Here is a 16593-nt window from a genome sequence, read left to right on the forward strand (position 1 = left end):
TTGGTCAAAGTCCTTGATTTTATTCATCTACAGCAATACATTTTTATTATATTATTCTGTTAACTAACACATTATTATTTGATTCATTGAGCATTATACCAGTGTTTTTACCTCACCACAGTTGCACTCAGTTGTGCCATGTAGTCACTTTGTGAATCAGTTCGTTAGAATCATTCAAAGGAATCGAAAGAAAGATTCGATCATAAGGTTCAACCACGCAAACAAGTGCTGTAGGTGGAGAATGTCCTTTCGGGGAACTGGGTTTGTCGTGTGACTGCAGGTGTTGAGAAACTTTCAAACAGATTCTACTTTAGAGTACAACGGCTTCTAAACACGACATAATGTCCCGAGCGGTTTTGTTTACTAGTGTTAGACCTTGACCGGAGTTAAATCCTCACTAAATCTGACTACAGGTAAGCATGTGTTTTATGTGGGTAATGTCAGCGAATGTACAGTATAGACCTCAGTTTTATGTTTCGAATACAGTAACTTACATTAGGTTTATGTTTATAAGTCATAAATAAGTGCTGGGTTTATACATTTGTTGTATTTAAGCTAATGATATTTTCTAAATAAAAAATAAATACTTTTGGAAGGTGTTAACATTTGCTTCTGTCGCAGTGTTTACCTGAGTGAAGTAAGTTATGCCATGAGCCCCGCGGCGCTCACATTTTTACTGCATGAACTAGCACGAGGCGACTTAAACACCAGTACTTTATTTGTTAAAGTTAAACTTTTCTTTATGCTTTTGTCATTAAACCGTCAATCTACTATACAACAAGTCAGGTAACGTGACATAACTGTTTTCTCGAGTTACATGAAGAGATTATGAATATGGTTGTATTAGTACGATCTCTGAGACACTTTTTGCTTGGCATGTCTCATTTTGGTTTCCATTACATTCTGAGGTGTTTTCCACTGCTGTAAAAGTGTGGACTGATATATCATACTGTAAGTTGAGAGAAAACGTTTGATACAAAAAAAAGAAAAGAAAATCCCCTTAGCATAATTGTGGGTTTCTGTGTTTCAGATCTAAAGGTTGCCACTTTTCTTCAATCTAACAGTATGGATCATGATCAGTCAAGGATAGTTGTATTTATGTTTTATTAATCACTTGTTGCAGATTTGTGTGCTGGCTGGGGATATGAAATGGCTCCAGCTCTTCTATATTAAACACAAGGATGATGCTTTCCTTGCATAGCTTAGGAAATAGGTAACGTATACATTCCACACCAAGAATAAAGGATTTATAAACGTTTGATCAAACATGCATTTATAGTTAGTTAGTTAGTTAATTATGTATTACCTGTGAATATTCATACAGCCTTAGGAAATATTTGGGGGGGGAAGGAAAATGTTTTGGCAACACATTACAAGTGTCTTAAATTTAGAAGAGTTAAAAAAAAGGTGGAAAATATAAATATATATTGTCTTATTTTAACATAAATATCAGTTAACCAGGAACACGGTGGCTCAGTGGTCAGCACTTTCACCTCACAGCAAGAAGGTTACTGGTTTTGAGTTTGCATGTGTGCAAATTCGTTTTGGCTGTAGTGTAAAAGTATTTCCCATAAGGGCATCTGCTGTATAAAAACAAATGCCAGAGTAATTGGTGGTTTATTCCGCTGTGGCGACCCCTGATAAATCAGGGACTGTATGAACTATTTTCTAAAAACAAAACTCAACAATAAGTATTTTAACTGGAATTTATTATTTCATTATAATTACATTGTTATTATAACAGCCATTGTTTTAAATATTAATAATCACATTTGAATTGTCAGTTTTGAATGTTTCACACTAAAAACAAAACAAGATCAAAGTACAGATAATATTTTCATAAGACGTTTACAATACAAAGGTCATAAAACTAGCGAATGGCCTGAAACTCCCACTGTCTTTATTTTTGCACATTGTTAATTCAGACATGTTGATATATATATATTTTTTAATAATTCGGGAAACAGTGGTTTCATTTTTTTTAAAGCCTTACAAAGGTTGTTTGACTGTAACCCATTTCCATTTTAATTAAATAACAATAAATCTGCAAGCTACAACAATCTCATCGGTATGTTGCTTTTTTAAGCTCAGTCTTTAAAACAGACACTAATGGATTGCATCGCAGTTGATTGTAAAAACTCTTCAAATGTCATTTTTTCATAACTGAATTTGTCACATCTAGGTATATTTCTCCATTTGCCCACTACGCTCAACAATCCCTCAACTTTCCAGAAGAGAACGACGAGACTATGGATAAAATCAATACTAAAGACTCAGTCTGTGACTCCACCGATTCTCAACATTCTCACGCCGGGTGTTGCATGTCTGGCAGTGAGTCCTCTCTCAGCACTCAGGCTGACTTCGTAAATATCTGCAGTGACCGAAAGACCAACTACAGACCTACACAGACCAACTACAGCCCTTACCAGCCTCCATTAGGTCTACCCTCTGGGTACAATCCCCAGACGCCCTTTCCCAGCCAGACAGAAGCATGTCTGAGCACCTTTGAGCCACACAAAGGAGACCTGCCTCACTCGGTGGGCAGCAGTTTGGTCGAATACCCTAGTGGAAACCCCCCCTCTTGTTTGGTGTCTGGAAATTACTCCAATTATTCTGGTAATTCTTGCTACTCCTGCTCTCCAGACAGACACAGTGTTGGAGACGGAAGTCTCGAACAGCCACGTTCATTACACTCTATTCCTACTGCGTTCACGGCTCACAGTTACTGCCTGCCTCCGCACCTTCATGGGCCGCCCTGCATCAGTCATTACCCCGCGGATATATGTCAGATGGATCAAGTCTCTCATTACAGGCCGCATTACCGCATGCCTCATTGGCCTTCTCGTAAGTTGTGGTTCTTCATTCTAATTCCATATCTGATATGAATGACTCATGATGTTTCTCTATTTTCCTTGGAACAATTGTTGGTCAAGACTATAAAAACAATGAATAATGGCAATATTTAAAAGTCTGTTCTCTAAACGGGATAGTCTACCCCAAATTTACCCCAATTTAAATTCGATCATACAGTTTTATTTATTTATTTTTTCATTTGAACATGAAAAGATGATGTTTTGAAGAATGCTTGGAGAAGGTCCTTGTGAAATTTTAAGTCAACATGATGAACAATGGCAACATTCAAAGGTCATTCTCTTAATTGTTTTCAACCGAAAATGAAAGGGGACCTATTGTGTACCTTGTACAAGATGTCAAATAAGTCTCTGATGTCCCTAGAGTGTGTATAGGAAGAAATATACCCCACAAATGATAGTTTATCACTCTTTGAAACTGCCCCTTTTAGGTTTTAATTCAAATTGTGCCATTTGTCGCTTTAAATCCAGTGTTGCCAACTATTTTCCATAAAAAGCTCTGCCCAAAAAGTTGCTAAATATAACGTCATTCGTCAATTTACATATTACTGACGTCATCACGTTCAACGCTTTGTGCAGTATGCATGTCAATTAAACTAAATTTATTGCTCTTTGAATACAGTATTTCAGTATCAATGTGTAGTGAATTTGCAGTAATCTCTCAGACGTAATAAACTCGTACAAGTTCTGAAACTCACTAAAATATCTGGGAACAAGAAAAAAAAATGATCAAATTAAATATTTAAATTTTAAAGAAAGGAGAAGCAGATCAGTTTGTACCAGGGAAATACCTCACACTCACGGTGCTAAATCATTTGCCGTCGCTACGCAGAAGGGTGATCTGCTCTCAGCCTGCAGGTGGGAGAGACTGCTGTACAAGGACTGGGACTCTCCACATTCATAATGCTTAGTTGCTGATAGTGGTGTAAAGGATCACAAATCTCACGGTTTAGATCACACTACGGTTATTGTGTCACAGATCGGACCATTTTTTAGTTCAGCGAAAAAAGGAGGAGACAAATGTAATTTGCTTTCCATTTTCGCAAAAATATTACAGCAAAACCCATTGGTTTTAACCAACAGAACTTAGAAGCTGTTTTAATTAAATTTTAATAAAAAATTAAAATCAAGAAAGAACCATCTGAAAAAAAGGAAAATATTCAATACGAAAAATGATCTTTGCTACTGTTGCTGATAATGCCAAATATAGGAATCTAACATTACAACATATCATAATATTTTAAATTAATGACTCAACAATGCACACATTAAACTTCATGTTTTATTATAGGTGTATCATTCTTGAAAACCTATTCAGTGACATAATTTTGATGGTTGTTTGTCGTCACCCATTGGTTACACAATGTAATAGCTACAACATTCACCAGGGTCAAGTTCCATTAAACAGTGATTTTAATTTCATACCATTAACATCGGTGTTTATATCAGCCATGATCCGTTACGCCCCTTTTGCTTTCCCACTCTGATAACATGGATGGCTGAGGGGTGCCGCGGACAAAGGACGAAAGTGAAGAGCGGGGGGTTGTCGCGGACGAAAGTGAAGAGGGTTAGGGAGTTGCAAGTGAACAGCGGACAGGGGAGGAGGGCGGTTGAGGAGGGGGATCGGTAAAATCAGGTGCCGGATCAGATTTCAGATGTTTCGGATCCGGGGTGTTCCGGCACAAATTAAGCACTGGTTACACCACTTATTAAACAGATTTTCGCAAAAAAGGCCCTTTAAAATTCTGTCATCATATACTCCCCTCCAGTTTTTTACACTGTGGAATATTTTTGTAATAAATGTTGCTATTGATTGACTTCACTATCAAAAATATATAATAATAATTAATAATATGATATTATTATAAACTAATTATAATTATTATTAATATTAATATTTTTTGCAGGCTACCAACGTTCTTCAAAATATATTATTTTGTGTTTAACTGAAAAAAAAATAGATCATAAAGGTTTAGAACCACTTGAGGCAGTAAATGATGAGTAAATCTTCATTTTTGGGGTGAACTGTTCTTTTAAAATGTCCTCATACAGCATGTGTTGAAGTTTTTAATAAACCCTAAGGCAATTTTCCAACCTGATTAAATTTGTGCTATTATACTGTCAGGTTGAGCAACTGATTTCATTTTTAACATGTAAAACTAATCTTAGTGGCAGAATTAAGATTAAGATTTAGATATAGTTTAGAAAAAAATTCACAGAGTTGCATCATTTTTCTGTGCGGCGTTTTAGTGGAAAAACCTACTTTTTATTCACCGACCATGCACAGTCCGCTTTAGATAAAAGTTAAATATATTGCAATAGCTGAACCATATTTGAAATGGTCATTTTTTTGTTCTTTTTTTTACAAGCTACAAACACTTTTACATAAGCCCCGGTGTCTTTAAAATGACCTCGTACTGTACGCATTGAGGTTTTAAATCAAGCCTTAGGGTATTATCCAACACGGTTCAATTTGTGCAATTATATTGTCAGACTGAGTGACTGGTTTTCATTTTAAAAATAAGATTCACATTGGTGGCTGAAGATTAAGATTTAGATAAACCTGAATGAATTGACAGTTGCTTCATTTTTTGTGTGTGCAGTACTTCAGGGCAGAACCTGACATATTATTCATTAACCATGCGCAAGTATACATAAAAGTTAAATGTACTGTAATAGCTGAAACATGTTTGAAAAAGTCTTTTATCTTTTTGTGCTAAACATACTCCGCATAAAAACTAAAAAACCATTTCAAACATAATCCTCACTTGTATGACACTCATTTGCATAAAGAAACACAACACAACATGAAATTCATGTTGTAATAAACAAATTATATAGCTTCCCTTCCAATGATAGTTTGACTCTCAGGGACTCTCAGTTTGCTGCTTTCAATGTGCATTTAAAAATTACTCTTATTTTACTGTTTTGTTATTTTAATTAACTGTATTCATTTTTAAAGGATTAATTTATTTGTTTTAAACTCTTAAGTAATTTTCTGTTATAATATTATATTTAAAAACATTTTTAAAAATAGAATTCATTTAGTAAAAGTTATAAGTATGTCTGAATATGTCCATTTGGTATTTTCATTTATGTTTCAGCTATTATATTGATAACTAGTATTCCTATTCCTCCATGATTGTTTGACACAGTTAATGTTGAGCTGTGTTGCCCACAAAAATGTTTTGTAAGAGATTCACAAGTTTACATTTGTATTATGGCAGCTATAATTCCTCAAATTATGTAAAAATGAGTCGTAAAACGAATGACTGTTTAACACAAAGGTTTTTTTCAACACATTTCTTAACATAATAGTTTTAATAACTCATTTCCAATAACTGATAGGTACTTTACTAGATATTTTTGAAGATACTAGTATTTAGCTTAAAGTGACATTTAAAAGCTTAACTAGATTAATTAGGCTAACTAGGCAGGTTAGTGTAATTAGGCAAGTTATTGTATAAGGATGATTTGTTCTTGGTGTTTCGATTTGCAGACAATCGGGAAAAAAATGCTCAAGGGGCTAATAATAATAACCTTAAAATAGTTTTTTAAAAAATGTAAAAATGCTTATATTCTAGGTGAAATCAAACAAATAAGTATTTTTCCAGAAGAAAAAATATTATCAGACATACTGTGAAAAATCCCTTGCTCTGTTAAACATCATTTGGGAAATATTTGTTAAAGAAAACAAATACAAAGTAGGGCTAATAATATTGAATTCAACTGTACTGTATGTATTTTTTACTTTAATCATTTAGGATGATTTTATTTGGGAGCTTTCAGATTATGACAAAACTTTTCAAACTGTATGCAGATAATTATCTCACTTAATTATTTCATGTCTGACAGGCCCTGAAAACAGCAGACAGTCAGCGTCAGAGTTCACTCATAGGTAACATAATGGTTATTGATGTGTTGAATGGTTTGTTCTTGATTTCACATTCTGTTGATTTTCTGTGATGCATTAAACTTGTTTTTCTGAGGTATTTTTAAGCATCACTCTTATGTCCCACAGTGGCTACAGCTCTCCTCACCATGGAGCTAAACTAACCCCAAACACAGCTCCTCTTTCCCTGGAGCAGAGTAAGTAAACATACTATTGTTGAGCATGTGGAATTTCAGTAGGATGTGTGCCAGTAAGCTTAGACTAAAATAATAAGGAAGAAAAAAGCCGGTGTCTCCTGTCAATATATATTCTTCTTCGAAGTCAAACCTGATTATTATGTACAATATCTCTGTCACACTTTATAAATTTATTCAAAACTAATGTAAAAAAGACTGTCAGTAGTCATCTAAATAGAAACATTTTTATTCAACTTAATTCAATTCACCTTTATTTGTATAGCGCTTATACAATGTAGATTGTGTCAAAGCAGCTTCACATAAAAGGTCATAGTAAATAGGAACAGTGTAGTTCAGTTTGTAGTGTTTAAGTTCAGTTCAGTTGAGCTCAGTTCAGTGTGGTTTAATAATCACTACTGAGAGTCCAAATACTGAAGAGCAAATCCAACGATGCGCAGCTCAAATAGATCCTGAACCATGCAAGCTAGAGGCAACAGCGGAGAGGGAAACAAAAAAAAAACTTCACTAAAGGCGGAAGTGAAGAAAAAGAACCTTGAGAGAAACCAGACTCAGTTGGGCACGACCATTTTAATTTCTCCGCTGGCCAAACGTCTTTTGCAGAGCTGTAGTCTCAGTGGCGGAGGCTGGAAGCTGGCCTCAGCGAAGACTCATTATGAGCATTGTATGTCCCCCTTACTCCATGACATGTCCATTTAACCCCTTTGTGCCCAAATTTTTAAAAATGATTTCATGCATGTAGCTTTGTTAATAGTGGCCTATATGAACATTTTTTAATTTATTTTATCCATGTTTTTTATTTTTTTTTCAAGATAATCGTATTAGAATATGCAGCAACTGTAGTTGCCGGTGGGCAAATATGTTGCAAGAACCCTTCAATGTAAAATTTGCATAGGAGGAGAACATTTGTCATTCTAACTCAAAATAACTGCTTTTAACAGATCAATTCATATCAATAAATGCATTTATTATGTTTAAAATTAGAAAACCATTTGATATGACCCCCCTGAAAATTATCTATCATTTAATTTCATGAATATGAAACCAGTGGGAGAAGTAAATTTTACTCTGAGGATTTAGCTGTGTATTAAATTGTGTATCAAAAAAGACTATTTTAAAGTAAAGATATCAGCTAATTGGTTATGTTATGTTTAGATGGCATGTTATGAAAGCAAAAATCTTTAAACAAGACCAAAAACCTTAATTTATTAACTTTTTAACCCATTATTGCCTAATTCCCCATGATTTATGTACTTACAAGGTATTTGCCCACTGGCAACTAGAGTTGCCGCTTAAACTTTTGACAAAGTATACAAAAAAACAGTAGATCTCTTGAAAGATTTGTTTTATTTAGTTGAGACCTTCATGATTATGTTGATATACATTTGTGAACAAAAAATTATTTTTAGTAACATGAAATTTGCATTTGTTTGGGAGGGTTTGCCTCCATTTTGCATCCTGGAATTAGGAGTAGGATGTTGAAGGCCTCATGTGACAGGAAGTAAATCAATTACTTTTTTCCTTTCTTGAGGTCTTTTATTTGTTTGCTCGCATGTCATTGAGAAATTAAACTTGAACAACATGTAGTAAATGACTTATAAAAGGAAAATTGCAACTACAGTATGAACTTCGGTAGCTATAGTTGCCAGTGGGTTTAAATGGGTTAAATGAACCTGAATGGAACTGACCAGAAAAAAGTAGGGGGAAAATCAAATTAAATTCACTATACATGTTTCTTTCAATCAACAACAATAAAAATGAGCAGATGTTGCCATCTTGAGTTTAATTATGTTAAATAAGTTGGAACAGAAGTGCAGTATCTTCAAATTATTTTAAATTAATGGTAAACACTTTACAATTAGTTCATGTATTTGTAAACATAAACAAGCAATAAACAAAGCATTTATTACAGTAGGTATATATATTTATTTATATATATGACATTATGATTAGTAAGTATTGTTCATTCTTAGTTCATGTTAGTAAATACATTAACTAATGAAACCTTATTGTAATATTTGACAAAAAATCTATCTATCTATCTGTCTGTCTGTCTGTCTGTCTGTCTCTCTGTCTGTCTGTCTGTCTATGTAATATAATCTTGCGTTATATTTCTGGAACTGTTTTCTTTCTCACTTTTCATGATTGCAGGGAAGGTGTTTGTTACTTACGAAGCAGACAGCGAAAAACATGTCAAAGAGATCATCAACTTTGTCGCCCTGCTGAGACACAATGGCTTCTACACTCACGTAAGACAAGCAACCTGTGCCAAACATTGCCTTGCAGCCATGCTTGTCTCCTGATATGGGCTCTGTCAGAAATCATGTTCAGCCACTTTATTCTTTTTGCACAGATTGACATGTTTGAGCAGCAGTTCAAGAGCATAAGCAAGATTGACTTCATGGAGAGATACATCAGCGAAGTAAGTCAACTTTTTCATACTTTGATTTGCATCACAGAAGGTCTAGTTATACGTTCCAGCTTATAGCCAGCCTAGACGTTATATTGTAAAAATAATCAGGCTGAAAGAACTAGGCTGAGAGTAATGTACAATTGGACACGCTGTTCGAAAGTACTCATTAGTAGTCTTTTTTACAGCTCACAACTTTCAGAACGTATTGTCAGCCAAGCAGTTACTGTGGTGTTTAACACTGGTACAGTTCAGTTGAATGCAGTGCACAGAAATTGCACTTTTTTATTGCTTTTAAAAGGATAGTTCACACAAAAAATTTAATTTACTCAACCTTAAGTGGTTCTATACCTCTATGAGTTTCCTTTTTCTGTCGAGCACAAAAGAAGATGTTTTGAAGAATGTTAGAAACCTGTAATAATTGATTTCTATTAGGGCTGGGCGATAATTCGATAATGATAATTATCACGATATATATATATATATATATATATATATATATATATATATATATATAATTTTTTTTTTGATAAAACGAAAATGACAGTTTGATAAGTGTTCTAATATTTACGCACTATGTGTAACGTTGCACAGGCATTAAGCAGCCTGCATTTTCGGATGCCGCATGCAGTACAAGTGTACAGCCATACAGTGTTAGTTGCACTTGGAGGAGTAAGAAAAAAATAAGGTTAAAAGGTCTCAGTCACAGACATTGTTGACAAGAAACATCACTAAACTTCAGTAGTCTGGAGCTACTTAGTTTTTTGCAATCCGACACAAAACAGAGCAAAGTGCACTGCAAACTACACAGACTATGCGTGCCATCAAAAGCAGGCAAACCTGTTTTATCATTTAAAACAATGCCACCCTTATGAAGATGCCAAGAAACTACAGACACAAACAAGTGTTGGTAAACCAGCACAACTACCCAGCAGATTTTCATGTCATCTTTTTTGAAAGCCGTGCCTTACGAGAAAAACCCCCTTGAAAAGACAAAACGAAAGATATGACAGACAACACAATGTCAATAAACACTTGCTATAAACTACAGGCTGCATTATTTATGGGTCTTTATTAGGACATTAATAGGATCTTTTGTTGTCAAGCTTATGTATCCTTTTTAATATAAAGATATTTTCTTTGAAATTTGTAATACCACCATTGTCCCTCATCGACGGTAAAATAACCAGCCTTTATATATTTAAAGGACATCATCACAGAGGAGAAATCAGATTCTCAAGACATAATCTTTAAAATAATGACATATTAAAAATTCAGCAAATATATGACAGACGTCTACAACAACAGTGGATCATTAATTACATCCTAATTTTCCACAGAGTGAAACATCATCCACCCGCAGTTGTTTAATATGGTCACGAACAAAAAATATATACACTATTTTTTTTTTTGAAAATGTATGTTTTTGCAACGAATTTTGTTTTGTATAATGTGTACCTTAATTTTAATGTATTTTTTCTTGGTCACTTATCTACAACATAAACAAGAAGAATGAATAACATCTGAGGTGAAGCGCTTCAACACCTTCAATAACTTGTATGGTTATATCTTTGGTTGTTGAAAAATTGAACGGTAAATGCTGAATTAAGATTGTTCTTTTGTTTATAATTTTTTATTTATACTGTCAGACAGCTAAAACATTTGACAAAATGTATTAAATCAGCTGCACAAAGGGATTGGCATGCTGAAAATCCCTTTAATCGGATAGATATAAAGATTTGGTATTTTGCGTGATAATTATCGATATCGATATAAATTATCGTGATAATTTTTTTGCCATATCACCCAGCCCTAACCTCAATAGTAGGAAAAAACCAAAAATATGAAAGTCAGTGTTTACAGGTTTCAATCTTTTTTCAGAATATCTTATGTGCTCAACAGAAGGAATAAACACAAATAAATAAATGAATAAATGATGACAGAATTTTCAGTTTTGGGCAAACTGTCCCTTTAAACATTATAAATGGTGCTAGGTTTATTTTATTAAACAACTAAAGTAGTTTGAAAACTGTAAATCAACCACATAAACACTGAATAAAAATAGTGGTTTTGAATGAAAATTGATTAAAATTCACAAAATTAATTAGAAAAGCAATTAAATGTGAAAGTTTGAAGTTGAAAGACTTCTTTGTTTAATTTACAATTTGTATAATGTAGGAGTAGGTTTATTGGAAAAGTTTTATCACGTTAATAGACCAGATTGAAAGAATAATTCTGTAATATAAGTCTGTGTTAACACTTGTACAGAAAACATTAGAAAAATAGAGGAAAAAATACATAAAATTAGCAGAATTGAATGATTCTCACAAATCGTGTCAATGTATAATATAAATAGAAAAAACTTCATATTACATGTAAGTTCAGAAATGACATAACCTTCATTATGTCACATGATGCCATATACAGTTAAAGTCAGAATTACCCCCTCCCCGCCCCTTAAATATATATTTTTTTATTATTTCCCAAATGATGTTTAACAGATAAAAAAAAAATTCACAGTATGTCTGATAATATTTTTTCTTCCGGAGAAAGTCCTATTTGTTTTATTTCGGCTAGAATGAAAGATTTTAATTTTTTTAAAAGCATTTTAAGGTCAAAATGATTAGCCCCCTTAAGCTATTTATTTGATAGTCTACAGAACAAACCGTCATTATACAATAACTTGCCTAATTACCCTAAACTGCCTTGTTAGCCTAATTAATCTAGTTAAGCCTTTAAATGTCACTTTAAGCTGAATAGAAATCTTAAAGTATCTAGTCAAATATAATTTACTGTCATCATGGCAAAGATAAAATAAATCAGTTATTAGAAATGAGTTAAAACTATTATGTTTTGATGAGAAAATCTTCTCTCCGTTAAACAAAAATTGGGAAAAACAAATAAACAGGGGGGCTAATAATTCAGGGGAGCTAATAATTCCGACTTCAACTGTATATTGCTGTGTCATTGGTGAAGGTTATAAACTCAATGGCAGTTTATTCGGTTTACCTTGCTTGGAGGAAATGCGTTACAGTGTTTTATAACCTTCTAAACAGACTGGGTGCAGCTGGGAGAACTTGCTTAACAGTTTGCATTTAAAAAAAGCAGTATTTGCTTTTTATTGTCAACACATACAACCTGTTGAGGTCTCATTTACTGAAGATGACTTGAGTTCTCACAAATCTCATATTTCCTTTTAGTTTATTGACATTTTGTGTCTAAAAATGTCACCGTTTAACCTTATAAATTTAGTAAATGTCAAGCATTGATCCCTGACATATAGTTGGCCACACAATCGTGTATTCTCTTTCAAATAAGTGAATGCTTTTAGACGATTACATTTGTGCTGAGAAACTGAACCAGTTTCAGTTTGCTTTTGTATTTGGCAGTAATAAGACCAGTTGAGAGATCTCTAGATGTACAATTTATGGTTAGGTGTTTGAGTAAAATGTAATTTAGTTTTAGTCTGTCCTACTGTTAACATGTATTCACGGCTGGTCCCGTATCAGCTATCACATGATTTACTAATCAAATTAATCCAAACTCACTATAAAATACCAGATTTTCTTACCATAGTTATTTTCATCTTGAAGAATCCCCACATCCACCCCCCCTTTCCTAGATCAGGGGTGCGCAAACTCATTCCTAGAAGGCCAATTCCATGCATAGTTTATCTCCAACTTCCTTCAATACATCTGCCTGGAAGTTTCAAGAATACATAGAAAGAGCTTGATTAGCTGGTTCAGGTGTGTCTAATTGCGGTTGAAACTAAACTTTGCACGACAGCAGCCCTCCAGGACTGAGTTTGGGCAGCCCTGCCCAAGATTATTTCAGGACAGTGCGGCACGGTGGCTCAGTGGTTAGCATTGTGGTCTCACAGCAGGAACGTCACCGGTTCAAGTTCCGGCTGAGCCAGTTGGCATTTCTGTGTGGACTTAACATGTTCTCCCCGTGCTCGTGTGGGTTTTCCCTGGGTACTCCAGTTTCCTCCCATAGTCCAAAGACATATATATAAGGTATAAGTGTATTGATTAAACCAATATGGCACCGTATATAAGCATTTAGTACTAAACTTAGTACTCCAATAAACAAAGAACAGGCCAAAAGAATGAATTCAGGGGAATTCTTGAAACCTACCTGAGCTCAGACTCCCCTCTCGCCCTACGAAACGAGATGAAGCCCCGGGCTGGAGGATCTTCTGAGCTCAGGGCTCTCTCCTGGAACAGCATGCCAAACATGCCTTATTATTAATCATCAGCCTAGTGTGAACCTTGGAAATGTGGGTGACAATATGAAGGACGGTGTTTTTGTTTTGCATAAAAACTGCTGAATTCTTCCACAGGAGGTGAGTGAAGCTTAGAAATGTATGACGAGGTGAAAAATCCAACTAAACATTAATTTGATGCTTTTTGAGTGGGAAGAAATTAGGCCAAGCAATAAAAAACTTATAACCCTAAAATGTAACTTTAATTAAGACACCAAGTGGAGTAGGACACATTTCTGGCAAAACACTTATGCAAAACTGTTTTTTAGCTTGTTGAAGTGGGAAAGATAAACCCTGCTTTTCTATTTTCAGTAGTTGTAATGTGAACTTTTCATTACTTGAGGTAACTTCTCCATTCAGTTGTCTAATTTATATGCGTTTCCTCTGCACAGAAAGACTATCTGATTATCATAGTCATTAGCCCAAAGTACCATGAGATTGTGACCAATGCTTCATTTTGCATGGAAAACGATGAAACGCTCAACACCGTCTACATACACAAACAGGTACGGCTTGTATGGGACTAAATCTAGGTGTTACTTTACTTATCTTACCAATTGTCTCAAACAAGCGCTCTTGTCTTTTAGTTACAAAACGAATTCATTCAGAATGGAGCCAGGAATTACAGATTCATCCCTATCTTGTTTCCCGGTGCCAAAAAGGTAAAAACTGTTTCTCTTTGCAGAAAAACGTTTACTTAATGAAAATAATGTTTTTTGTTTGAACAAGTGTTTGCTCAAGAAGCTAAGATACTAATTTGCAATGAAATGTTATGATAATTGCAGTAGACATTTGTGGTTGTTTGTACAGTACTACAATAAAAGCCAAAGGATTATTTCATTGGATTCCACTTAAATCTAGTTCAGATGCTAAGTTTATGTTTCCTCTCTCTGACAGTGCCACGTTCCTTCATGGCTTCAAAGCACGCAGATCTTCACCTGGCCCAGGGATCGTGACGATATTCTCCGTCGGCTCATGCGTGTTGAGAAGTACAACCCTCCACCCATAGGAGAGCTGCCTACTATTGTCTCCATTCCGATTTAGCTCATTGTGTTTGCTTTGGAACCCATGATATGTCAGTTATCAACAGCCTTATACTTCATTTTAAATTTGTTTGCCTCTCTGAACTGTTAGATCGGGGTTTAACATGTTAAAAGGCATAAAGCGACTGACATACAGTGCTCAGCATCAATGAGAACACCTCATATTTTTATAAATTTGAAAATAGGCAATATACTGTATTTTAGTTGTATTTGAACAAAACAGATTTAATAAACATTTACATTCATTAAAATAATAGTTTGGTCAACAGACACCTTTAGAAGTAGATAACACATAGATAAAAATATAGTATATTTAAGTCAATATTTAATTTTAAACAAATGATTGCTAAATAAATTACAAACTACAAAACTTCAACTTAAATTTGTATATTTTTTCTTTCTCTTGATTTTACATTTTATTTAATAATTAATATTTTTTTTCCTAACATATAAATTTGTGTTTACTTACCTTTGGACAGTTATCATAAGTTATTAAGTTAGATAAGCTCCATATTTGGCTTCAGTACTGACTAATCTAATGTACATGCACAAATATAATATTGTATAGCATCCTATAGAAAATATTCAATTAAAAGAGAGATTTGTGAGGGGTGTACTCATATGATTAGCACTGTAGATGGTAATATTTGTACAAAACTCACTGCATTTAATGTTTCATTACATAAGATTGATAAATTAGTCAGAATCTGTCATCTGACGTGTAGAACTGCAAATGCTGCAAATTATAGATGCATTTACACTATGAAGTGCCATCCCCTTACCATATTTAATTGGGCAAAGAAAAGTTAGTTAATAATAAATTTATCATACAAATTATTATAAAGAGGCCAATAAGCATAAAAGTGTTAGTTAGACAGACGCATGTTTCATACATTGTTTAGAATAGTACAAGCTAAAACAGGAAAAGTGAAGGCATAGAGGATTTGTTGTTGTTGTTGTTTGTAGGATGCAGTTTAGTGCGCAGCAGAGAGCAGGGATTTCAGCATTTCGAAGTGCTTTGGGAAGATCATCCCACCACGGAATAGGGAACAAAGATGTTCTGGAAAATGATCTTGTGTCCCTCTGTGAATCAGGAAAGCAGGCTACAGTACAAGGTGAATCACATATTACAGATTTTAGTTTGAAGCCGAAAGATTATTTGGAATCCTTGTAAAAAAAAAAGGTGTAATTTAACAGATTTAGTATAACGTTTTTACATCTGGAGCCAGGCTGTTACACACTATTGTATTTACAGGATTGTTAGCTAGTTAGTTAACTTTATTTATCCCCGTAGGGAAATTTCATTTGCAGCATACACTCACAGAGACTTCTGACATTTCACAATTGGATTATATTTATAGGAATAAATCATTTAAAAACATGGTACTCCTTCTCTAAATAAATATCTAGTCTACTGGCCATCAACTGCTACTGAGGAAGCAGGAATTTGAAAGCTTTATTGCTTTCGGTATGAATGATAATTTTTTCCTATTTCTTTCACACCTGGGACACAACATCAACGATCTGATGGTAACAATTGGAAGGTGTTTGATAAAGGATGTCTCTCATCATTGACAATCATGATAGTCCTATTTAGTACTCTTTCTTTGTATATACTATCAATGCTCTTTAGTTTTATTCCCAACAATTTACTGGCTGTTGTTACCATCTTCCCCAGTGACCTCTTCTGGGCCTCAGAAGCATTTCCGTACCAAAAAATTATACAAAATGTTGCAATACTTTCAATAAAAGCACTATAAAACATGAATAGCAATGTGTTGTCAACATTAAAAGAGTTATATCTTTAAGAAGTACATTCTCTTGTGTTTCGAAATTGCAACAAACAATGGTTAATGCAAGGGCACCTTCAGACATAATTAAAATTCCTATAACATAATCATCATCTGTACTTAAAAAAGA

General features: G+C 34.1%; 1 protein-coding gene across 1 annotated transcript; it reads left to right on the forward strand.

Moving 5' to 3' along the window:
- Window positions 1–206: 206 nt before the first annotated feature.
- On the forward strand, window positions 207–14980 carry traf3ip2l (TRAF3 interacting protein 2-like). Its single transcript, XM_056460142.1, has 10 exons — window positions 207–413; window positions 1124–1213; window positions 2183–2844; window positions 6726–6768; window positions 6892–6959; window positions 9108–9205; window positions 9310–9378; window positions 14023–14136; window positions 14218–14292; window positions 14528–14980. Exons 2-10 carry the CDS (start codon window positions 1182–1184, stop codon window positions 14672–14674), a joined length of 1308 nt encoding a protein of 435 aa, XP_056316117.1. The 5' UTR covers window positions 207–413; window positions 1124–1181; the 3' UTR covers window positions 14675–14980.
- The last annotated feature ends 1613 nt before the right edge of the window (window positions 14981–16593 follow it).

The sequence above is a fragment of the Danio aesculapii genome, chromosome 6 (genome assembly GCF_903798145.1).
Source record: "Danio aesculapii chromosome 6, fDanAes4.1, whole genome shotgun sequence".
Taxonomy (NCBI): Eukaryota; Metazoa; Chordata; class Actinopteri; order Cypriniformes; family Danionidae; genus Danio; species Danio aesculapii.